Source organism: Cryptococcus neoformans, chromosome 3, assembly GCF_000149385.1.
Source record: "Cryptococcus neoformans var. neoformans B-3501A chromosome 3, whole genome shotgun sequence".
Lineage (NCBI taxonomy): Eukaryota > Fungi > Basidiomycota > Tremellomycetes > Tremellales > Cryptococcaceae > Cryptococcus > Cryptococcus deneoformans.
The window spans coordinates 621,646-645,477 of NC_009179.1; the positions used below are offsets into that span (position 1 = coordinate 621,646).

Consider the following 23,832-nt stretch of genomic DNA (forward strand, 5'->3'; position numbering starts at 1 on the left):
CAGACACTTCTAAACGTAAGTTACATATCGAGCTGATTGAGTTTACCCATGAAGCTGACACATCCCTTCGTAGTTGAACCCCTGTTCCAGGCTCTGTCCCAATGTTCTGCTCTCCATGATTCTCTTTTACCTAACGGAGAACCGTCATCGTTCTTTGGTTTTGGTGGAGATGAGTCTGAAGGTGAAGACGGACAATGGGATGACGCTCCTGAAGATGACGACAGTACCAGTGGACCTGGGAGGGTGAGGAGCGATTACCATAGTGGTGGTGGGCCGGAAGCAAGGTTCAGGCCCTATTAGAAGATACGCTGATATGTATATTTTGCGTCCTCTTGGAACAGGTTGAGGCATCATTCGATGACAAGTCGCAAGAGACTGGACAAGATGAAGAGAGTCAGGTAGTCGACCAAATGGAAAGATTCTTGAGTTTGGTCGATTGGGGAGATGTCAAGAAACCGGATGGATGGGATATTAGAGGGCATTAAGGAGTTCAAGAAGTATAAAATTACCTAACGGTTATGTATGATGTTTCGCTCATTGTTGTTCGCGTGCAGTTCCAAATTCAACGATGCAAGACAGACAGTCACGGTCGTCTTGAATAAACCCGAAAATTGATGACCAAAAGGAATCTGACGCAATTATGCATTCGTATTTCATATAAGTGTCTTTCTACGACATCCCCTATGCTACAGACGTTGTTACTCTCTCGCCTTTCGAGAAGGGCTCCCTCGACACACTTGATTCGAGTTCCTTCGCCACTGCAAGTTTCCTCGATTGCTCTTTTCGTTCTGCGAACCACTGTTTTCCCTTACTCCATCCCAGCTGGCCTCCCTGCCTTGTATATCTCCATATCAACATTCCTACCCTTCCTGTAATCTTGCCAAAAGCAACAGCCAATGGTAAAGGCTTCCAGCTCCTCGGATTCCAGGTCAAATAGGGAACATTGACTTCTCTCCACCTTGCCGGTGTGAACCATTGCAGAACTTTCCATATTGATGGCACCGTAGTTGATACATCTGCGGCCGATGACAAGACATTTTCTTCAGTAATAAATTTGCTATAGTCTCCTTTCGTTTTCCCTTGAGAAATTTTCTCTTCTAGCCATCGAAGCAGACGAACATCTCGCGGTTGTGGGAGAGAAGTCGTATAAATGGAGAGAACTCTAGGGATGGAAGGGACATCGGGAATTGCGGCTGAAAGGGGGGGTAAATGCCGAGAAAGTCGGTCTGCAAGAAGTGTATCTGTGAACAAACGGTCGCCAATGACGAGTAATCTGAGATCCTCCGCTGTCAAAGTCTCCTTGCTCAAGGTATGTGCCCTGTCTGTGGAGCTTATCGGTGGGATAACTTTTTGACCTTTGGCCACCTTTTCTCCATCTGTATCTTCATCCCCTTCTTGTTCTCGCCTCGACCCGCCTAATAAAGGACCTTCGACCTCATTTTCCCATTTTCCCCATAGAGGTTTCTCATCCAGTTTCTCTGCTTTCCAAAGCTTGAAACCTGCTGAGGCAATATCGTGACGTAAGGTAGTGGGTTGGCCAAGCTTCCCGCAGAAATAAGATAAAATATTCGCCGAACACCCGGGCTTTGGTATGTGATGAAGCAGCACCGGGGCACGCAATGAAAGTGAAACAGCCTCGGCCTAGATACATGGATGAGCTCAAAAGCGGATCGCAGTCAGATTGAGAGACTGGACACCTACAGCTATACCACCAGGATCTTTCGTTGTGCCAGCAGAGTTGGAAACTACAAGGACTCTACCTGGACGAAAAGTGGATAACAGATCTGTCCATGCTTTCTACATACACATAATGTCAGTGTAATTCAAGTTAGCTTAAAGAGATACCGACTTGGTAAGGTGGGTATATGTCATCCTTATGCGGTAAAGTCTGGAACCGATCATCTTAGGTAATTGAAATGGTGCAGTGGAGGCGACTCACCAGGCAGTTGTCTTTATCGATCACTACGGCATTGTAACCTTCCTTTTTCAAAGCTTTGAAATCAACATTGGCAATACCTAGAGGTGTCCCCGGGCATGGTCACTGATGTTCCGATCTAAAGTTTGATTGTGTGCTCACTAGGAACTCGAAGGTGCGGTCGTAGGAGGGCCGGTTTGAAAAGGGCGGTAAGGTAAATAAAAGAGTTAGACAGTTGAGCCGGGGGCATATCCAGGAGTTGGGTGATGAACGGGTATGGGATATGGAATGCGATGGAGATGAAGGATATGTATAGATGTGCAAATGAGTGAATATCAAAACTCAACCTCTGCCGGAGCCATTGACTATATCCAGGAACGACAACCGAAATGTCAACCATAATTCAGTACCACTCGCTTTTCCCACCACCATTGAAGTTATATGCTACAGATGACATTCCATTTATAATAGTCACTATTGATACAGTTATATTTCACAGGAAATCAGCAATTCCGCCGACAGCCATCCGCATATCTACAGACGAAAATGGGGATTTGGAGGAGGAAACAAATGAATATGCGACAACAACAAAACCAGATCGTCCATCTTCTGCGATCAATTCGCTGATATCCCTTTTTAATAGGCTTTGCTCATCAACTTGCTCCGGCACTAGTATTGAGGGCCCAGCTCTTGAATGGTGATTGTTGAAGTCCCTTTCCCTGAGCGGTACTTACTCCTAAAGCCCCCCCACCTGCAAGCGCCTTGCTCTCCGCGCCGTAACCTGCCCCATTACCCTGACCCTGCGTTGCAGGTCCATCTTCGTCCCATACGGTGAAAGTCGCCTTTCTATGGTCGTTAACCAATGTAGAACTGGCCATTCGCTTGCTTCCAGTCCTGGCATCAGCAGAAGCCAAACCAAGCTTGGAAAGGAGCGGGTTCTGTTGAATCTCGAATCCAGGTGTCAGACCAAAACTTGGAAGCCTTTCGGGCGCTAGAGTTTGGTCAAGGGCAGAAGAACGCTGGACGACACTGGGAAGAGGCCGAATAGGTTGCGTCGCAGGGGGTTGGATAGGGGCATCATTAATCCCAGACAACGTATCTGGTTTACCTTTGCCCAACTTGGCATTCGGTTTCCCCAGGCTGAATGACGACTGCCTCTGTTCAATCTCTTTATTCCACTTCCCCATGTCCGGCTCGTCGAGGCCTTCGGTGACACTGGAGTGATCTCTCTCCGCCCAATGCGAGGGCATATACGAGTGCTGGGCTTCTGTTGGCTTGGGAGTCATACCGCTCAGGAATGTGGAGAAGAACGCGGGTCCAGTAACCAAGGGAGATTGAAGGTCGGGCATCGAGCTTGACTTGCTAAAGGTGCGCTTGCCCATGCCTGGTCTGGGAGTGACAACGGGTAGATTATCGAGTTCATTAAGCTTTTCGCCAGCTGGAGTCAAGCCAGTCATCGGCTCAGTCATGAAAAATCGCCACAGATCTTTCACATCGGAAAGGGTAGGCACCATCGGCGATTCTTCAGCATTCGGTCCGATAAGGCCAGGCAGCTCTTGTGTCCCTTCAGATGCGGTCTCAGAAATTTGTGGAACAGTAGGCACACTTCCGTCCGCAATCTCACCAACTACGGCCATATTCTTTTGTGGATCTTGTATTGTCATTTGTTCCATGGCCTTGTCCCATGCACTTTCGCTAGATCTACGACGTTCATGATGAATGTTTCCATGACTGGCAGAGGCGTTAACCGACTGCTCGAGAAAAGTCGAGTTTGCAGAAGAGGACAACACTGAAGAACTCTCGTCGTCCGACGAGAAATTGCCCCGTGTTTGCCATTTTGGGTTGATGGTTCCTTGTGACTGCCACTGAGGATTGGAAACTATATCTGAGAGCTGATCTGCACGGACGGGACGGGCGACACCTGGTTAGACGCAGTCTGGGTAGGAGATGTGTTCTGCTCAAAAGCACCGGTGTTAGGAAGCAACCTCAAAACCCCTTCAACCTCTTTACCCTTGCTACCCCATTGAGTTCTGGGTACTGAGCTGGTAAACGAGTTATGACTGCCTCTTCTTTCAGCAGGATCGTCCATGTCCATCTCTGAAGAAGTATCAATACTGTCAACCAGTGAAGGTGTCTGAGTCATGCTCAACCGATGCGGGGACAAGCTGTGTTCAGCTCGAGCTTTTGACTGTGAGGAATATGGCGGCAACGCTGGATGTACAGCCCCAGGAGACTCAACAAACTGACCAGTAATACTGCCAGGGGCCGTACCATCAGGGATAGAGTATGTGGTCTGGGCTTGCGGAGATGGCCAGGTGGTACCCATGGTATTTTGATAAGATACCCATGGCACGGACTGGGCATTTGACTGATTGGGGACATTGCCAAGGTTTGGAGGAAGGGATGCAACAGAAGGTTTTCGGTAAGAAATAGGCTCGGTGGGAGCCAGGACACTAGTTGAAGAATTCGGGGAAGAGTACGGCGACGTTGGAGACACTGTTGTGCTGCTTGTGTTCAAAGGCAGGTTGTAAGGGGCTGGAGGCGGTGCCATGGTAGTAGAAAGCTTTGGAGGTTTGCGATATGAGCATGACAGGTTCCTTTGCCTACACCGAACTGATGTGGCAGTCAGTCAGCAATGGACACTGTGTTGATGAGATTGCGCATACTTACGGCAAGGGTCGGCAAAGTCGCATCTCACCTTCGAGTGATTGCACTGATCACATGCCCTCTTCTTCATACCCCACTCGTAGAAGACTGAAGCTGAAGGCCCGTCTGCAGCCTTCATGCCTTGATCTGATCCAGAGAGTCTCATAGGTTGGCCGGTAAAAGGAGGGTCATTGGGAAGTTGCCCAACCAAAAAAGGTTGGCCTTGGAAAGGTTGTAAGTTTCCTCCGAGGCGTTGAATTGTAGGGTCGAAAGGTGGTGACATGGCCATCATGCCCGCTGCGGCGAAAGAGCCGCTTGGATTGGTGTTCCAGGAATTTGAGGCAATAGATGGTTGAACAGGTCTAGAAGCCAGAAGCGGGTGATGAGGATACATTCGGAGAGCTTGAAGATGAGGTTGCTGATTGAGACTTTCGCTCTTGGACCGTTCCCTTACTGCCGCGGCTTCTTGTTGTATTTGCTGCTGTAATAGCTGCTGCTGCTCCTCCTGTTGCTGCTGTTGCTGTCGCTGAAACTGTTGTCGCTGAAGCAATTGTCGTCGCTGCTCTTCTTCTTGTTCTTCAATTCTGATTTTGGTGAGTGCTGAGTGGCTTGAGGCTGGGACTGATTTCCTTCTTCCCTTTTTAGTCGGTTTCTTGTCGCTGGGCCCTTCATCAGGAGCCCTATGTGCTTTATTGACATGGCGCGAAAGAAGGTCACTGCGCCATCCTATCAGCATGGGCTCTTTCTCTTACCTTTCGCTAAACCCACCTTCTGGCAAACCGCAGGGGACATTCTTTGCATTCGTAGGGCCTATCGCCGGTATGCGATCTCAGGTGTCGACCTACATGTTGAGGTCTAGTGAACGTAGCGGAGCATAACTATGTTCCAAAGTGACGTCAGCTGGAGATCTTGCGAGAAGCTATCATCGCGTGTCCAGTATCAAAACAGCGGGAGGGAAAGGCATACTGTGACTTTGCAGCAGAATACTCACGGGACATTTGTGATCACCTCCCATGGCTGCCAGATGATAAGGATTAAATACGTAATGTGCGGGGCAGTGTCGAAGGGAAGGTAGCTCTATGTTGAAAGAGCCTTCTAATAAGGAGACAGACGCAAATTATGGATCTGACTAGAGGACGGTACTACTTGTACAGGCGCTGAGATATATAGAAGAGGAAGACGAGAGGCAGCTCCCTTGGTGTGGGTTTCTTATAGATAGATATCCCTTGGTAAGGGACTGGTCACGAGATCGTGCGGGCGGTGAAACGGTGAACGTGAGTGTTGTGCTCAAGCTGCGCAGGTAGGTGATGAGTGGATCGGGCCTGCAAGTTTAGTTGCGGAATGGCACCATGACTCTGTGATGTCTGGATAATGTAATGTTGCTGGTAGGGAGTAAATGAGGGAGGGTGAGAAGCTAGGTCAGAGAAGTGTGAGATGATGGATGGGGATGGTCATAATAAGGCTGACTTCTCTCTAGCGGGTTCTTGCATATGGTTCTGGGTATGGCATTCTTAGTTTATCGGGCTATGACAAAGGACTGGGCTGCTCGTCTACGGCTTATGACGGTGACGACCAAGGCCCATCTTCCATAGCCTCGAATGACACCGGTCCTGGTGTCTCGCTCGCCCTGCCCCGTGCCGAACTGCAACAGGTGAGTACCCAGTGACGTCACTCCAGAGGAATATCAAACGGATGATTCGCATCTCATCTCTCAGCCTTCGCCCCTTTCCTGCTCTCTCGGTAGTAAAACCTCTTTTTTCTTCATCGATTAAGTGAAGTAGTCGCAGTAGTCTAAGAGAGCAATAACCTCCCATCTCCCTGGTCTGAATTTAACAAATAAGCTTTTAAATTGTAGTTAAAAACCCTTCAAAGTCCAGGCATTTCAAGTTTTTTCTTTTTTCGGAGACTTGGGGCAGCGGATTCAGAACAGCCAAACCAAAGATTAGGATGAACCGTAAAATAAACGGTGACCGGTGGGAGCGGAGGGCGAACGCAACACACGTCGTCGCGTTCGCCTTCCGGCCGTCCAACGGATGACCTCAGACCACCACCTGTTACTACTGTGATGCATTACTTTACCAAACCTGTGCACAACTGTTCCAGCACACATGTACCCCATAAACCCTCCGTGAATCATGAACATAGACTTGAACAGTTGACAGTTGGTGTATCTGCGTAACACAAGAAGAACAATACTGGGACGGAAGATGATTCACACGCAGGCAGGCCACGTACTTCTTTTGTTCACCGAAAAACAAATGAAAGGTTGTTACACTTTTCGGTTCACAAAGTACAGGAACCACGGTCCGGCACTGGACCTGTCAACTATCATCATGCTTGTAGCTTCACTGTGCAACTTCAATCGGTCTTCTCTCTAATCTGTTGTCAGTCGGTCCTCATCCTCTTAACACGCACCCCCACGAGCAATAACGTATGGTTGCATGTACCTTGTATCGTGGTGGTACCTTCCGGATCTTCCAGCACTTTCTGCTTTTAGTTTACCCGTAGTCGATCGGATGTCGGAGAATGATGCTCCGAACAGTGATTAAAAGCATTTTAGCGCCTTTTCTAAAAGGCACACAACACAACACACAGTTAGGCTACCAGATTATGATAATCGATAAAGTCTCTAATCGATACCTGATATCTATGATTAGCAAGTGGTACTGTATTGTAAGTGGATGTAGGGGTTGGACAGTTGTAGTGTAGCCGGAGTAACCAAAAAGGATGGCGGATGTGGAACAGATTATCCACTCATCAATCTCTTCTTCTCTCCTCCCTGTTCTCTTGAAATAATAATGGTACATACGCCGCCACATATCACAAGTAATGACTCACTGAAAGACAAACATCATTCGCACCACTCTACAATCGACTGGTTGCATGTACAAGGCAGGACGATGAAACAAATGCTGGACTTTCCATCTTCTCAAACCCCCCCGATGTGCATCTTGACTAAGAAGGCTACTGGCGTCCAATCCTTGCATTGAGTTTGCCCTAAAATCTCCTGTCATTTCATCATATTGCAATAGTAGTGCATATCGCGTATCATTGGTCATTAGTCATCTGATTCCTGGCTACTGCTTGTTGTGCATGAGTTATTAATAAGCTACAAACTGGTTGTTGCCGGCTCTTATTCTCTCCTCCTCTGTCCTCCGTCATTTCTAATCTCTCTCCTGACGCTCAACAGGGTGAAAAACAAGAGGTTTAAAGATCCCATTGTTTGCGCAGCTTAGTTCCTCTCTCCACAGAATAGCATCAATGGACCCAACAGCAATATCCACTACTGACTATACTACTGCCCATGTATAAAAGTTATTTAGCGCTGCGCTGTTAAGTAGTCCGCGACTATTTATATTTATGTATCCCATCATCATGCCCATCACCACCCCTCACTCACGCATGAATTAATAACGAAGGCGACATCCGCCTGACGTGCACTTCGTCGTCTCCATTCATCGTCGTCATACATTTGTAGCTACATAGGTTTTTGGGGTGGTAGCAGCTAGGTAATAAGGGTAGGGTATCTTGTTCGTGATGACCGCGTAGTGTCGGAAGTCAAAGTGCCACACGAAATGAAAAAATAACACCGACAAAATACGATACTGCAATTCGCAATTCGATGCTGTTGGGCGGTCATCGAATTGGAATATTTGCTTCCGCCGGGGCTGGCGGGAGAGATCCAACAACAAATCACAGCCGCATTCTTTCTCTCACCTTCCGACTGTAGGTTTTCCTTGCTTGGTCTCTCAAAAGGCATTCAACCTTAAGCCGTCGTACCCATCCCTCTCTCGCGTAGCACGTGTGACCCCGACACGCCGCTCCCTGACTGTGAGTAACTCAAATTCCGCGCATCCAAATCCGAGGGCATTGATTGGTGGTGGCGGAGGGAGGATACAGCTAGAGAAAAGTGAGAGCGAAAGAAGGGGACATGGGGGAAATTGAAGAAGTTAACCAGTTTCGCGAAGCTGACGGTAGATATTAACAGGTGGCATAGATATCCTCGGGACGACGGACTACCGCCATCCCCTCGTTTCGCCGCACCCCATCGCCAACGCAATGTCTAGCACCATCATTCAAGACTACATGGCTCCGGCTGCTCCTGTTTCTACTCAACAGTCATCATGGGCCGAGCAACAAACTCTTCAGTCTCGCTCCACTGTTTCGAATCTGATTAAAACACTTGACCCTGCAACACAAATTCCTTACGTCCCCGAAGTCGCGCTTCCGACCCCTCCGGCCACCACTACTCACAGCATCATCTCCAACGATGAAGAGCATCCTGCGCTTGCGCCCGTTGTTGATATCCCGGTTCACCAACTGGTTCAACAGACTATCGCTGCCAGCACCGGTGTCGACATCGATGAGTCGGCTTTCTTTGCTGCCGATTTGAGCGCCGTTTACCAAGCCGTGCAAATGTGGCGCGCATCCCCGATTGGGTCTCGTGTGGAGATTTTCTATGCGGTCAAATGTAACCCTTCGCCTGCCGTCTTGCATCTGCTTTCGCTCATGGGTACTTCTTTCGACTGCGCATCTTCATCTGAAATCAACCAGGTTCTTTCGCTCCCTAGCGCTCCTTCCGGGGACAGGATTATCTTCGCCAACCCTTGCAAGCCGGCTTCTTTCATTCGCACTGCTGCTCAGCGTGGAGTGAGCATGATGACTTTCGACAACGTCGACGAGCTCTACAAGGTCAAGCGCATTTGCCCCAACGCCAAGCTTGTCCTTCGTATGCTTACAGATGACTCCAAGTCGCTTTGCCGCCTTGGCTTAAAGTTTGGCGCTCCTGTTGATAGTTGCCCTGGTCTTCTCAAGGTTGCTCGTCAGCTTGGTTTGAACGTCGTCGGCGTTTCTTTCCATGTGGGCAGCGGCTGTAAAGATCCTATGCAGTTTGCCGATGCAGTCTGGAGGGCCCGGAAAGTTTTTGACATGGGTAAGGAAGCTGGGTACAATTTTGATTTGCTTGATATCGGAGGTGGTTTCGAAAGGGAGACTTTCGCGGAGATGACTCAGGTTTTGAAGGACAGTTTTGACCTTTATTTCCCAGAAGACAGTGGGGTTAGGATTATTGCTGAGCCTGGTCGATTTTTGGTGTCGAGCGGTGAGCTGTGATCACAAGAAAGGAAAATTGTAATGCTAATAATGTGAACAAGCTTTCACTTTGGCTACTTCTATTATTGCGTCTCGTCGAGCTCCCAAGGCTGAAGCCAGTCAGCAAGTGCAGGCGGCCACTCAGGAGGATACTAAAAGTGCCGATGTGATGTGTAGGTGTTACTATCAAAGAAGCGAAATGTATTTTCGGTTTAACTGACCACATCTAATAGACTACATCAACGATGGTGTATATGGGTCTTTTAACTGCATCATGTTCGACCACCAAATTGTGCACCCTCATCCTCTTACTATTGGCCACAAGCTTGCAATTGCAGCCCCACCCTTCCCTCCTCCTCCCAATGTCCAACTCGAGGTCGATCTTCCCGTGCAAATGGGCTACAAGGATGTCGAAAAAGTCAGTGTCTGGGGGCCTACCTGCGACTCAATTGATTGTGTGAGGCAATTGGTTGATCTTCCCAAGGGAATGGATGTCGGAGATTGGATTGGATGGGGTGAGATGGGGGCGTACACTTTGTGCGCAGCCAGCACCTTCAATGGGTAAGCCACTGCTGGCTTTCATCTCAAAACGTTCGTGTATTGATTAGTCACCCTTGTAGTTTTGACAGGTCTCCCGTTCTCTGGACGACTGGTGGTAACACTGAAGACGCTCGAATGGTGCGAGCGATTCTCGACTCTTTTGCTGCGACTTCTCTCAGATGACATCGACTACACCCCTCGGAAAACAAAAAGGTAGTAGTTAGTTAATCAATTCATTTGTCATTGCCATCGTTGCAGTCCTCGTGGTTTATTTCGCATTTGTATATTTTTGTACCATATTCACTACAATAATATATGTAGGAAGTTAACAAAACATTCCCAAGTTGACGAACAATTTTGTATGTCGTTATTTGGCGGAGTGATTGTGTTAAAATGCTGTTTGAATGCACTTTTCCATGCAATTTGTTCGGAATGTGAGCTTTCAATCCCTTCCAGGAGATTACAAACTGTGTTACTTGCTCCATTATCGCATCAGAAGCAAAACTCTTCAGCGAGTGGCTGAGATTCTAAGACGTTCAAGCAGTTATAAAGTTTCCAGGCACAGATTGGAATCCTGTTGCCAAGTGTCCCGATCTACGTCCGTTACACTCACAGCAGACCTCCACTATCGACTTCGGTTTTTTTCGCTTCATGAGTGATCTGATGGTGGCACATCTGGTTCTTCGTCATTTGTTCACTTTCTATCCTTCAGAAACTCAACAACACTTGGCAGGATTATCATGAAAACACCCAGACGAGTTCCCTGGACCTCTCAAACAGAGCTAACAGAGCTTTATGACATGCTCTTCTCGCCTGCCGCGGATCTTGAGAGCAGACGACGAGGTTTAGCAAGAGTAGGTGTTTATGTATTTCGCGGCGACCCTCTCTCTCATGTCCCATCGAACAAGTCCGCTGACAGTGATTCACAGATGAGCATATACATTTCATCACCATCATGTCCTTCTTTCATACATCTTCTTCATTCTCTGGTTGCTGCGGAACTCTTACCTTATCCCCCGCCTCGAGGAGCCGAAGAGTCGCAGAGGATGAGAATGATGATGGGTATGGCAATTGTACGATTTGTAAATGGGATGGTCGACCCTCTACAGACTGGTGCGTCCTGAAATCCTTATACGAGGTGTCCTACGGCTAACCTATCCATGGAAAACAGGTTCGTATGCCCGTCCCATATCTCATCTTGCAGCCACCCTCGGTCTTCCTCCTTCTTTGATCGCCCTTCGACATCGAGCAACCCACGAGGATCTTCCCCCTCTACCATTACTGCATCAAGCTGTGACGCAATGTATCGTATATTTGCATCAAAACTCATTCGTCCCACTCGTAACGTCCTCATATGGCTCACCACCACCGGCAGTTTTAGAAAGACAGCAGGCAACTGCGAAGCGAATAGATGGCCTCTTGAAAAAGTGGAAAAAGATCGCGAAAAACAGATTGAGAGATAAAGAAGTAAGAGAGGAGGACGAAAGCGCGATTGAGATGAAGAAGGTCAGAAAAGAATTAGAAGGAGAGGTTGCTGGAGCGAGCGGCATTGTCAGAGGTTTAGTGGAAGTAGGCGGCCTAGTGCCTCTTGCTAAAAGGTATTTGGGCTCTCTTTAATATCCGATCTCCGATGCTGACTTTCTATAGAAAACGGGCGTCGCAGAAGGCAGTTTCTCCCCCACCTCCATCTCTCAAGATTTGGGAACCTCTCTTAACCCATTTGTCCGACACTACCATGCCAGACCTGTCCTCAACATTATCTGTCCAAATCCTTAATATTCTTCTCAACCCATCTACAAGCCCTATTCTTTCTCAAGAGCCTCAAGGGTTTAATCCCTCGGAGGAGTTGATCTCGTTGAATGAAGATGAGAAAGATACATCTGGAGAAAGCGAGTCTTATCGATGGGATTTGGCAGTGTGGTTAATCTATTTTTGGGGAAACAGTTCATCAGAGAGCGCGTTGAAATTGACACAAGAAGAGAAGAAAGCCATTTACCGAAGGCTGGCTCTCACGTTACTGCACAAATACGACGATCCTATGTGAGTATCATCAAGGACATGGTAAACAATGATTACGGCTAACATCTTATGCAGTTTAACACGGTTACATAAGTGTTTGGCCGAGCTTGACGAGTCTCTCCGGGACATCGCAAATGATCTTATCGTTCTGTCAAAGACGGATGCTCGCGATAATTTAACAGATAGCGATATGGAAGTTGATGTCATTGAAAGCCGCCTTCAGGCAATGGAGAAGCGATTGGTCGAAGTTGAAGGTCGCGTATGTTGAGTTTCGTTTGTTAAAAAATTAAAACTGACTATTTTATCGTTAGTCTGCACCAGCCCAGATCAACGATGCAAATGCTGCGCCAGTCACAGAGTCAGCATCATTACCTGGCTGGCGTCGATTGACACCTCAAGAATGGACACCATGCCCCATCGGAACATTTATATAATCATTTGACTTATTTACAAGTTTGCTTGGCATGACGGGTATGATGCATGGTATCTGTGATAGCTTTGACGGTCTAATATACAAAAAAAACATAACGTATACAAGGTACTCTCTTATTGCTATCTGCTACACCACAACGATCCCTACACAAGAAAAGTCCACCACAGCGAATCGCCATCGCACATTAAACAGTCATTTCCGCCTCTTTCCTCTTTCGTCCAACTCCACTTCCAGTCGATTCTGCAACAGGAGGGATCCAGCCATCCTTTCTACATCTTTCACATCTTACCCAAATCCTACCCTCTCCGTCATCTTTAGACATACGCCCTGCACTCCTTTCCGCAATTTCGAGGCAACCCCTGTGCCATCGATGTGTGCAGGCAAGCAGCGTGAAGTCGTGATCATTCTCGTGCGCCTCCTTCGCTTCTGCAGATGATAGAGGGGGTTGGACTGCGGAAAAAATGCTAACCATCTCCTTGTTCTTCTGATCTTCCTCAAGTTCATCGGTAGTGGGAGGATACCCGTCTGAATCGTCATCTTCCTCACTGGTCGAAGGACCATATACACACTCGGGGGCATCACATCTCCAACCAAGGCTTTTCTCTTTCTCTTCTGTCCAGCTCTCGAGAGACTGTGGGACGAAAGGCTGCTTGGCAGAGGTCTGGCTCTGCGCCTGTCCAGCGCCTAATGCTTCGTCTGCGGCAGTCGCGGTATCACCATTAGAAGGAGCCCCCGCCGTGGATCCATCAGTTGTGTGGTCAACTGCATTAGGCGTACTTGGTCTTTCTCCTACAGGAACCATTCCTGGGAAGGGGAAAGCCGTAGGCAGCGGAGGAACAATAGGATGATTGTTGAAGATAAAGGGGAGTTGCTCAAGAGCTTCTTGTATTATCTGAATATGCGCTCGACGCTCAGGCTGTGGGCGATCAGAAGGAGGCGGTTGGGCAGATTGTTCAGAGGCAGGTTGGGACTCTACAGATGAAGCGTCTTGGGGTTCAGAGCCTCCGGATTGTGATGTGGGAGTGGACCCGGTATTGCCTGAGAGCGGAACATTAGAGCTCTGAGTTGCGTTTTCCCCAGGTGAGGATGGGAACGGGGAAGAATGCCTATGCATAGGCAAGGGTGACGCCGATGGGGGGCCACCAAAAATGGCTCCTAGGATCTCCGCGGGATCAAAGAAAGGTCTGTGAGACGCAGAGGGTCGGGAATTTCCTCCAGGAGTCGTAGGAGCTTCTCCGCCAGTCGGCACATTCGCAGAAGGTGGCTCGGCTGGTTGAGAAGTTGGGTCATGGGGAACAGCAGCAGCATCGTTGGCCGCCTCCGGGCTGTGTTCTTGCTGTGGTTCCCTGGGGTGGTTGGGACCTGCGAAGATGAAAAGATGAGGGGTGAGAGACGATCGCTGCCCTCTTTCTTGTGGAGTATTCGACCTTGAATTATCGCCCGATCCGGAAGCATCTGCAGAAACTTGATCACCCGCAGTGTCATTCTGATCTCTTTCGCCATTTCGACTTTGATCTGGACTGTATGGATGAGCATTTGATGTGGAGCGCCCTGCACCAGTGCGAGCTGGTCGGAAAGAGTTATTACGAGCGGGTCCTGGACGTAAAGGGCTGTTCAGGGTTTGTAAAGGATCGAGATCCAGTCTGCATGTAGGACTAATATCTGTCAGTACGATATAATGCATAGGCAAATGTTACATAACTCACCATGTGTGGTGCGTGGTGAACCAAGGCTCCAAACAGTCACCGTGGAATAGATGGTTGCATGGCAACGCCTTCACGCCTGTTCCCTTGTCCTCCTTCTCGCCTTCCGTTTTCCCGTCCCCTACTGCCTTGCCTTCACCCTTTTCGAGCTTTTCTTTGTGTATACCTTCCAGACAGATACCACATTTCCAGCCTTTATCATCGTCGTCCTCATAGCTGTCTACGTCTTGCGCAGCCACGACGTTGTTTACCCTGTTCAGCAGACGCTTACCGACGGTGGGTAATGATCGAAGGAGCTCGGCGGCCTTTTCGGGATTCGGTTGAGGTTCCCGACGAGGCATCAAAAATTGGAAGAAGGGTGGAAACAACCAAGGTGGAGGAGCATTGTTGTTGGCATCACCGCCACCCTCGGCCGGACCACGAGGTTCGCCGCTTCGGCCATTGGGACCGGGGACGGCAGGATGCTCATTCGACGATTGATTATCATTCGGGCTACGAACCGAACCCGGGCCTATATGAAATGTCCAGTAGATAGTGCTCTCCTGGGCTGGTCCTTGGTTACTGTCGGCTGCCTGGTGTGCGTCTGAACCATCCGCTGGTGGAGAGGACCTTGGAGGTGCAGGTCCTGGCATGGCGATTGTCATTGAGAAGACAGGCGGTGGGGGGTGTTGCTGCAGGTGTTGATGATTGTCCATCGTCGGCGGTGAATATGATTATGGATATGGGATTGGAGAAAGAAAGGAGAAAGAAAAATGGCGATGGAAATCGGCTGAGTCATATATGAGTGACTCGTTCTTTCTGGCTCATTCTTTCCGGTTCATTGAGAAGAGGCGTCGGACATAGCCGCCGGAAACGGGGGGATGATGTATTTATGATGAGTACCACTACCTGAGTGCTATGGGAATTACTACTCACTGTGTTCCCCTCGCCATGTCCTTCCGCACAGCGTTCGCCCGTCTCAGGCCGCCTCCGCTCCTCCCAACAACAATCCGCACGCTCCAGATACTCGCCACTCTCCACCTCGTCTCCACCACTCTCGCAGAACTCCGCATCTGCACAGGTTTCTCCATGCTCCCCACCCTCTCACAGCATGGCGACTGTGTCCTTGTATCACCGCTCCCCTACTGGTCACCCTTATCTGAGAAGCATAAGTCTGCAGGGCCAAAAAGAGGTGATGTTGTCGTCGCTACTTCTCCGATGCACCCTGGTCAAACTGTCTGCAAACGTGTTCTGGGTATTGAGGGCGATTTAATAGAGATCGAGCCAAGAAGAGGCGGCCAAAGAAAATGGATTGACGCCGGGGGAAATGGGTACATGGTGGATATACCGGATTCCCAAGCAGAAATGGACAATGTTTTGTTACCCAGGCGGAATGGCGAAGGGCAATGGGTCAAAGTACCTAAAGGCCATGTTTGGCTGGTTGGCGACAACCTCAGCAACTCTACCGACTCCAGGAAGTATGGGCCGGTACCAATAGCTATGGTCAAGGGTAAAGTAATTGCCCGAGTAAGCCAACTCGACATCGTCTTGTTTAAAATGTCTGGAGCTGATGTCACAAAAGGTTTACCCCAATCCTACATGGATCACAAATGTTGCTCGAGATATACAAGTGGAGGCTTGATAATAAGGAAACATTAGGCATTGTTTCGCTACACTTCAAAACATAGCGTGGGTGACTTTCCGGACATCGTGAATGCCCTGCCTGATATCTCCAACAAGTTTGTGGAGATCGTAACAGGGGATATAAGTTGCAGATCAAGCAAGATTTCAGCTATGATGGTTCATTCACAACGCCAAACCCAATTCAATATGTAACATAACCTGCTATATCATGCATGCATCATATACCATACGATAAGTATGCACAACACTTTACGAGGACTCGCGGTTTCATCGCTGCGAATCTGGTGACTGATAATAGATAATAACAAACCGTAACGCCGGCCTTGCACGACAACTGCCGACCCGTACGTAAAGGAGAGGGTCCATCAAGGATTCCACGAACAACCCAGTTTGACGACATTCAAGAGGATAAAGACAAATCACCATAGAAAGTTGGTGGAGAGGGACGAAACAGTAGATATTATCACTGCAATGGAGGAGCTCCGGGGCATGCACAGCGGAACAGATCTCCAAACGCCTAAAGAATGAAACGTCTAGATCGTAAATAACAAAGGTCGTAGAAATCACTCTCTATCTCGACATCTCCGTCCATGCTTCAATCATATCTATACATACGTATCTAGGCTATGATGTCCATGGGATATCTAGGGACTACACTTTTCTGGAAGATTCCATCCCTTCTCTTTTGACGACAAGCTTCATTCATCGTCTCTTTGACAAGCTCTGCACCAGATCTGGTTCCTGGCGCGTATAAATGGTCCATCACAAAAGTCATCCTCCGACAGACACACATCATCAACCGCCGTCACCAAACGCCTGCAACCTAGACAACAATAGTAGCAGTTCACCCTCTGGAGCCTGGATGAAACCCTGGCCCCTCGTATGGACACTGTAACACAACACAATAAACAATGACGCACCCTAATCCACCAAGAAGCTGTACGGCGCCTGCCATTGAAACATCCAAATACACTGCAATAAACCCACCTTTGCCTCTTTGCCATCCTTTCCTAGTCTGCAGTCATCCTTGCGGGCATTCCCCCCATAAATAGTCCGAGTTCCTTTGTAAGCATAGTTTCCTGTAGATCATATTAGGCTCAGTCAAAAGTAAGCAATCCTTCTGATCGCCGCCATCGTTTCATCTCCGTTCTTCGTCCAATTACCATTCATATACGCATATATAAAGGCGGTTACAGCAAGTTTCGTCCAGCTCTATCTCCCATTTGAACTATCTTATTCACCTTGCTTACCGTTTGACCCACTTAACCCCAATGGGCATAGATGACTGCATTACTACCCATCATGACTGAAACCACTGTTGGCCATCTGTCGACCAAAAAGATAGATCGATTTGCTATTCAATCTTCGCAGGCCAGAAATCGATTCAAAGTTGATGAGACTGAACAGCGAGAGAACGAGTACGCGTACGATGAGATGGCCGAACTTTCAGGTGAGTGGTTGCCATCATCGCATAATGAATCGCGTTGAGCTTTTCCATTCCTTTGCAGACTCACCATCATCAGTACACACCTCTTCTCGCCCTGTAACTCCATCCCACCCACCCCCCTTCCCTCTTCATATCTCAACCCAGGGTACTCCCGAAACTGAAATATTCAAGCTCGCCGACAAAGCCGAGAAAATCCTGGGTCTAACACCCGGTACGCTTGCTTATGCCCGAGCTTGCCTCGAAAACGCTCGCGATAAAGTTCGCTGTATGGCTTTGTTGCCATCTCCGGAACCTTTATCCATCATCTCGAAGGATGGCAAGCTATCACATCTTGATATGGGTCGAGGAGGTATCAAGGAGAAGATGCAAACGAGAGCAAGAAAGGCGGTAAGTATCACTGGATTGAGACTGTTGGATCACCAGAGGATCGCAAGTGTCGTGCTGGGTGCAGGAGGCAATGAAGAGGAACAACAACGGCTGAAAAGAAGAAGAGCTGCTGATAGTGTCCTGTACTGGCAAGAAGAAGTTGCACGACTGGAAGATTTGGATAAGAGAGCTCGAGAGTAAAAAAAAAGCGCGGAGTTAATAAATTTGTCAAGCATCACAAGCCGATAGCCATCTGTTAGTTAGCACCTATTCCCTATGATTAGCACTTCAAAATACGATCGTGATATTCTTTCTGCCTTCCTTCTCTTTGAATGTTTATCTTCCCAACGAGATCTTGCGATAACCTCAAAGGATCCCATAATAACATGATATGCATCTCTATTCTTCTTGTAGTCCGTATCAGCGTTGTGACTTACAACTCGCATTTCTACCGCTGACTTACTTGGTACACTTCTATGCAGGTGGGTAGTGTCCTGCCCATAATACGGCAGCTACTGCGCCCCAAACCACAGTCCAGCCTATCCAGTATCTTCCAAACTTATTCACCTTGACTTGCCCCATGGGGGCCTCGCCAATTTGAACATTGTCAAATCCTAATTTGACCGCATTCCACCAAACCACGGGATCACCTAGGCAGACCCGTAGGGTTATCTGAGTATGACTGGTGAATAACAGCAGCGCCATGGTCAGAACATGGACAGAATAGAGCTCGAATAGTATAGGAGGCGGTGGGATTTCTTCAGTGCCGTGATTAAGAACTTGAGAGGAAGATACCAAGTGGGAGAAGAACTTGACGACGCCGGCCAAGGAGGAAAAAAGGATAGGCATTGCCAGTGCAAAGTTTGGAAGTTGAGATACTGTCCAATATTCAAACGGTCCAACATTCCTAAAATTCCCATCCTCAGCTAGCATATCAAAATTGAATGAAAATATGTACACTTACCAGTACAGCTTTTGAACGAAACCATAAGACACTGGTGGGCTGTTACTGCACCATGGACGAGCAGTACTTGCCCGCTTCAATTCTCTCGTACAGAATACAGTCTCAGTGTAATGCTGGAACATGAAGAATGGCGCGACCACGAGGATTGCCGACAGAAAAGGCTTCAATTTTTTACGAATCTAATAAGAGTCAGTAAATATTGCACCAAAGCTCAACAAGACACTCCTCACCTTACAGTAATCCTTAGGGTCGAGATCGAATATGTGTGCATCACCGAAAACAGCGAAACACATGAGCGTGATTGAGTTGAAAATGCCAGTGGACCTGATGGTGGTTGCCCCTGCAAAACAAAGACCAGCAAGTACCATTTGTCGCTTGATAGACAGAAGATAGATGCCTGAGAATGTCAGAAGAGAGTAGATAGGTTCTGTATAGGGTGCTGAAGGAGTGGCCGTGGGCGGTAGGAGGTAGAGTAGGGATGTAAGAAATGCGAACGTTGGGTTGAAGATGTGTTTCGTCAGTCTACACGGTGTGCATAAGCTACGCAGTACCCCTTGAAATCCATGCTTACTTGTAAAGCACCAAGGTCGCAGCCACGAAGGCAACATTAGCCACGATTGTGCCTCCCAGTATCACATCCTTCAGTTCTACGACTGATGCTGCCCTTATAAACCTCACACCCTCGCCCGCCAGTCGCATCACGGCAAGCCATCCTGGCTGAAAAGCGACCTGTTGCTCATATTCGTACCCATTGTAAGCTACAGACGCAAAATGAATAGCATCCCATCGTAAGGCGGGTGGTGGGGAAGAGAGCAGGAGAGATGGTGATGTATCGAACAGAGGCAGAGCCTTGCTGAGGCCAGAGAGGATTGTGAGATGAAGTATGCGTGAAAGACAGGCAGCGATGAAGATCAGAGTGAGAGGTGACAGCTTCGCCATTGCTGAGGCATGTTTTGGGGGAAGGGGCAATGATGGTAAGCGACACAGACATGAAGTGTCAGACGATACGTACGTAGCTAACAACGAATCATTCCGCTCTCGAACGAACGACCTCCACTTAAAGTATGCGGCCTCCACATGGCAGCCAACACCACGAGCGCCGTACAATTCATAAAAACAACAACGAAAACAGAGAGCCACAAGATTTGTCAGTGAATGACCAGCGCGCATACATATAGTACATCTATAATCCCAAAAAGGCCGGTCTGTTACATTGTTGAAATGTACAATAGTCTCTCCAACTTCATATTATTCCATACTTAGCGCATTCTGCAGCCCGGCAACTTCCATAACACCTCCAACCAGATGCAAACTACCAGCAACCAGAACCGTCTTCTCTCCAAGATTTTCAACAATTCTAATAGCGTGCTGAATAGACGCGACAGCGTGGACTCTGTCGGCAGCAAATGACGGATTGAGGCGAAGCCAAGCATCACGCAGAGCGTTCTGAGTGGCAAGCTGGGAAAGATCATTAGGATCGATAGCCTTGGCGTCAAGATCTAAGTTGAGGCATAGTCAGCTCAAATTTGTCACCGGATGATCCGAAAAAAACTCACCGGATTTGAAGTGACCATCAATATAAGTAACATTTGTGCAGAAAATCACAGAATCAAATTTGCTCGCAATTTCATCCCGGCTAGTCTTCCTTGTTCTAGCACCCGACTCCAGAAGTTCTCCCAACAAGCTCTCAGCAGCTCTGCCACCACTGCAGTTGAAAATCAACACCTGGGGCATTCTATCCTCTTTTTCCGCGTCCCACGCCCACTCGCCACAAGATCTCAATGATTCGACGGTATGGGCACCATCAAGCAACCAAGTAATTTCACCTTTTTTGACAAGCTGACATCGTCCAGGCCAGCGAGCAGAGGCGAGAGGCTGGACGAATGATGGAGGGACGACGGCTGGGGGTGTGGCAAGAGAAAATTTATACCCTTGTGAAGAGAGGAAATGAGAAGACAATGAAACGGCGAGAGAGGCGTTAATGAGCTGGTGACTTCCTGGCAGACCCAAGGGAGTCGGAGGAATGGTTGGAACAATCTCAAAAGGAGCCTATATTTATATAAGCTAAGATTTAGAGCTGCTTTGTGAATGATTTGGACACACCTCGTTCATTTCAGCCACTTCCTTCAAATCATCTCCCCCTTTCTCTTGTACGACACTCAAAGCAGGTACACCTTTCTTATAAATACCGGCCTTGTTCCGAGCAATTTCTTCGATCGTGTTGCCCAAGACAGCGGTGTGATCAAGACCCAAAGACGTGATTCCAGTCACGACAGGCTTGGGGACGATATTCGTCGAATCGTAAAGACCGCCAATACCTACCTCTAATACTGTAGCCGATACTCCTTGAGAAAGGAAGGCATGGAATGCAAGAAGTGTGAGCAAGCGGAAGTAGACGGGGAATTTAGGCGTTTGAGGTGTCAATGGCTGAGAGACAATCAGACTATTCGTTAAATCCTGATAGCTGTCGAAACGCTCACTTTTGAATCCGCCTCGAGCCGGTCCCATACTTCAAAGAAGTACTTTGCAAATTCGGTCTCCGAGATAGGTTCCCCGTTGATTCTGATTCTTTCCCTCACCGCACATAGATGAGGGGAAGTGTAGAGCCCGATCTTCTTGCCTGGCATATGGGCACGAAGGATTCGTTCAGTGAAGGCAGAGGTGGAGCCTTTGCCCTTGGTGCCCGTGATATGCACGACGTTAAGCGCATTTAGATCTTCTGGCTATTACTAGTCAGGCCCTTTCACTCTGCATGAACACCGTGCCAGGGAAGTAAATGCCTCCTCACCTTGTAACCGATACGTCGGAGGTAATCATGCATCTCGGCGACAGCATACTCAGTTAAGCGTCCGCCTGACTTTCTGAATGCCTCGATGCTATTCCGACATCAATCAAGGTTCTGGAGAGATCACACACTCAACTGCTCTGCGACTTACGTCGCAGCATTGGATTGGCAGGTATTGAGGAGAGAAACTGCCTCCTACATAACTAATCAGAACAACCTGACTTGGTAATGGTATTGGGATCAACTTACAGCATATGTTCTTGTGCTGGCCATCCTGAACAGTCTTAAGGTCGGGAGCATAAATGGTGGAGATGGGAAGTGGGACGGCCGTTTGTGTGATGAAGATTTCGGTCCTCTTCGTTTGTTGGTGGACAAAGCGGCGAGATAGTTAATTATCTTTCAGGCACGCACCACAAGTCGCAAGAGGGATCAAAACTAGGAGAGATTATTCCATATCCTGCTAAATTATGTAATACCTAAATCACGATTCCGAAGTAACTTTCGGCTTCGACCGTGTCCGTGCCCGTCCAGGTTCGTGTTTCTCGCTGTCTATTCCAAATCCTCATGCCCTCTTTGGAATGGCCATCTTATCTTCACACGGGGACTCCTAATTCTCATCACCCATTCCACAGACCTGTTCGGGCACTCTAAATTCGTAGAGGACTGATCGTTATTCACTGTCTCCACGACGAATGTTTAAACTGTCCACCAAGCAGGATTTAAATAAAGAAGGGGACCATCATATTTTCAGTCATTTTTTACCCACATCTTGCCTCTTGATGAGCTTTGGAAACTTTCTATGACCCATCAAATCCTCTTTCGACAATTACATATTGATTGATCACACAGAATTCTATCTTACCGATCTCCGATGAACACACTCCTCTACCTCGCACCGACTGTGTCACCCTCCAACTCCGTGCCCACCTCAACTACGGCTCTCTTCGCGACAACTTCAAATTCCTCAACCATGTCGAGTCCACCCACAATACATCGTTCTTTAACTTGTCCATCATCTATACCTTTGCCACCATCTCATCCAACCCCAATATTCAAATATGACGATGTTGGGATGAGCCGAACGGCAAATCATACGTGCCAAGAGCCACAAAGCACTGATAACTCCGGGGCGATCAAAGAAAACAATATAGACGTCCCGGACACACCGATAGCTATTGTGTGGCCACCATGGAAAAGACGGGACGGCTGGTCCGGGTGGATGGGGGATACTGTCACCGCTGATTCACTGGTATGGAGTCTGATCATCCAAGCTTTTTCCACGGGGTGAGCGAAATGTGTGATATCTGAAGTGACACAGGACTGATGTTAGTCGCAGGATCTTGGATGCAACTACGTCCTTAGACTTCAGTACTTTTGCCTCCAACCGTAAGTGCTACGATTTGCAAATTTAGAAGACGTCTAATGCCAAGCAGAAACGGGTAACACTATTCTACTTACCGTTGCCATCGTCCGACTGTCCGGCCATCTACTTCTTCTCACTGGTGTATCGCTCGCCAGTTTCCTTAGTGGTGCTTTGGTATTCGGGCATCTTGGACATTTTTTTGGCAAGTTGTGTATACACGAAGAGTCCAGACTTGACCGCTAATTAACAGTCTACAGGTTTGAGGCGCCGCGCTTGGCTTTTGACAAACGTTTTTTTCCAGCTTGTTTGCCTCACCCTAGCGGCCATTTTCCTTTCTCCATCAGGTCCTGTAGCTACCCGACTGGGGAACAAACATGACTGGACAATTATCATGTTGTTTGCGATGATGTCTGGAGCGCAGGTGGCTGCTGCACGTCAAGCCTCGGTGCAAGAGATCCCCACTGCGCCCATGACGTCCTCTTATGTTGACCTTGTCAGCGACAGACATCTCTTTGTGGGCTTCACCCATAAGAAGGCTGGGGCCAGAAATCGAAGGCTGGGGTACGTGTTGGCAATGATTACTGGAAGTTTTATTGGAGCAATAATGCACAAGTACGCGGGAAGCTGGGTGGTGGTGGTGGTCGCAATGGGATTTAAGTTCGCTGTGCTCTTGCTGATGAGTGTTGCTCCGGCAGACCCCCGGAAAGAGAGGCCGGAACGTGTTTAATGTTAAGAATATTACCTTGTTGTGTAGTAAGAAGATAATGCATGAATTGTATCGCGAGTCCATCCCCTTTTCGTCCTCTATATATAGTCCTCTGACGGAAGCCGTGAACGGCCAGGAAAATAACCAAAAGCCAGTATTGCGTGCTTGTTTCTCGTTTTGGGGTCTTTGTATACATTACGTAATGTCGCTTTCACCCGGTTAGCGGAAAGG

At 48.2% G+C, this 23,832-nt stretch overlaps 11 protein-coding genes across 11 annotated transcripts in view; 6 read left to right on the plus strand and 5 right to left on the minus strand.

Moving 5' to 3' along the window:
• The window catches only part of CNBC2240 (hypothetical protein), a gene marked incomplete at both ends in the record, with an annotated part of 824 nt that extends 524 nt beyond the window's left edge, over window positions 1-300 (plus strand). The window contains 2 exons of the mRNA XM_771640.1: window positions 1-15; window positions 74-300. The exon at window positions 1-15 is cut by the window's left edge and continues 266 nt beyond it. Of these exons, the coding sequence (XP_776733.1) occupies window positions 1-15; window positions 74-300 (242 nt within the window). The remainder of the gene's footprint in view (window positions 16-73) is intronic.
• A 381-nt stretch (window positions 301-681) lies between these two features.
• On the minus strand, window positions 682-2,165 carry CNBC2250 (hypothetical protein; the record flags this gene model as incomplete). The annotated part of the gene is made up of 5 exons (XM_771641.1): window positions 682-1,641; window positions 1,702-1,797; window positions 1,850-1,888; window positions 1,940-2,016; window positions 2,078-2,165. The coding sequence occupies 5 exons, from the start codon at window positions 2,163-2,165 to the stop codon at window positions 682-684; spliced, it is 1,260 nt and encodes a 419-aa protein (XP_776734.1).
• A 403-nt stretch (window positions 2,166-2,568) lies between these two features.
• On the minus strand, window positions 2,569-5,559 carry CNBC2260 (hypothetical protein; the record flags this gene model as incomplete). The annotated part of the gene is made up of 5 exons (XM_771642.1): window positions 2,569-3,616; window positions 3,823-4,528; window positions 4,586-5,277; window positions 5,330-5,402; window positions 5,553-5,559. The coding sequence occupies 5 exons, from the start codon at window positions 5,557-5,559 to the stop codon at window positions 2,569-2,571; spliced, it is 2,526 nt and encodes an 841-aa protein (XP_776735.1).
• A 3,061-nt stretch (window positions 5,560-8,620) lies between these two features.
• Window positions 8,621-10,375, plus strand: CNBC2270 (hypothetical protein; the record flags this gene model as incomplete). The annotated part of the gene is made up of 4 exons (XM_771643.1): window positions 8,621-9,662; window positions 9,715-9,825; window positions 9,886-10,213; window positions 10,273-10,375. 4 exons carry the CDS (start codon window positions 8,621-8,623, stop codon window positions 10,373-10,375), a joined length of 1,584 nt encoding a protein of 527 aa, XP_776736.1.
• A 557-nt stretch (window positions 10,376-10,932) lies between these two features.
• CNBC2280 (hypothetical protein) lies at window positions 10,933-12,645 on the plus strand (the record flags this gene model as incomplete). Its single annotated transcript, XM_771644.1, has 6 exons — window positions 10,933-11,046; window positions 11,122-11,305; window positions 11,364-11,790; window positions 11,840-12,232; window positions 12,287-12,470; window positions 12,523-12,645. The coding sequence occupies 6 exons, from the start codon at window positions 10,933-10,935 to the stop codon at window positions 12,643-12,645; spliced, it is 1,425 nt and encodes a 474-aa protein (XP_776737.1).
• Window positions 12,646-12,828: 183 nt separating this feature from the next.
• On the minus strand, window positions 12,829-15,042 carry CNBC2290 (hypothetical protein; the record flags this gene model as incomplete). The annotated part of the gene is made up of 2 exons (XM_771645.1): window positions 12,829-14,299; window positions 14,351-15,042. The coding sequence occupies 2 exons, from the start codon at window positions 15,040-15,042 to the stop codon at window positions 12,829-12,831; spliced, it is 2,163 nt and encodes a 720-aa protein (XP_776738.1).
• A 235-nt stretch (window positions 15,043-15,277) lies between these two features.
• On the plus strand, window positions 15,278-15,985 carry CNBC2300 (hypothetical protein; the record flags this gene model as incomplete). Its single annotated transcript, XM_771646.1, has 1 exon — window positions 15,278-15,985. One exon carries the CDS (start codon window positions 15,278-15,280, stop codon window positions 15,983-15,985), a length of 708 nt encoding a protein of 235 aa, XP_776739.1.
• A 1,419-nt stretch (window positions 15,986-17,404) lies between these two features.
• CNBC2310 (hypothetical protein) lies at window positions 17,405-17,984 on the plus strand (the record flags this gene model as incomplete). Its single annotated transcript, XM_771647.1, has 2 exons — window positions 17,405-17,420; window positions 17,479-17,984. 2 exons carry the CDS (start codon window positions 17,405-17,407, stop codon window positions 17,982-17,984), a joined length of 522 nt encoding a protein of 173 aa, XP_776740.1.
• Window positions 17,985-18,257: 273 nt separating this feature from the next.
• CNBC2320 (hypothetical protein) lies at window positions 18,258-19,686 on the minus strand (the record flags this gene model as incomplete). Its single annotated transcript, XM_771648.1, has 4 exons — window positions 18,258-18,690; window positions 18,748-18,926; window positions 18,978-19,269; window positions 19,319-19,686. The coding sequence occupies 4 exons, from the start codon at window positions 19,684-19,686 to the stop codon at window positions 18,258-18,260; spliced, it is 1,272 nt and encodes a 423-aa protein (XP_776741.1).
• Window positions 19,687-19,995: 309 nt separating this feature from the next.
• On the minus strand, window positions 19,996-21,832 carry CNBC2330 (hypothetical protein; the record flags this gene model as incomplete). Its single annotated transcript, XM_771649.1, has 7 exons — window positions 19,996-20,246; window positions 20,304-20,796; window positions 20,851-21,174; window positions 21,228-21,470; window positions 21,536-21,623; window positions 21,684-21,727; window positions 21,782-21,832. The coding sequence occupies 7 exons, from the start codon at window positions 21,830-21,832 to the stop codon at window positions 19,996-19,998; spliced, it is 1,494 nt and encodes a 497-aa protein (XP_776742.1).
• A 772-nt stretch (window positions 21,833-22,604) lies between these two features.
• Window positions 22,605-23,622, plus strand: CNBC2340 (hypothetical protein; the record flags this gene model as incomplete). The annotated part of the gene is made up of 4 exons (XM_771650.1): window positions 22,605-22,816; window positions 22,869-22,918; window positions 22,963-23,069; window positions 23,146-23,622. 4 exons carry the CDS (start codon window positions 22,605-22,607, stop codon window positions 23,620-23,622), a joined length of 846 nt encoding a protein of 281 aa, XP_776743.1.
• Between the last annotated feature and the right edge of the window lie 210 nt (window positions 23,623-23,832).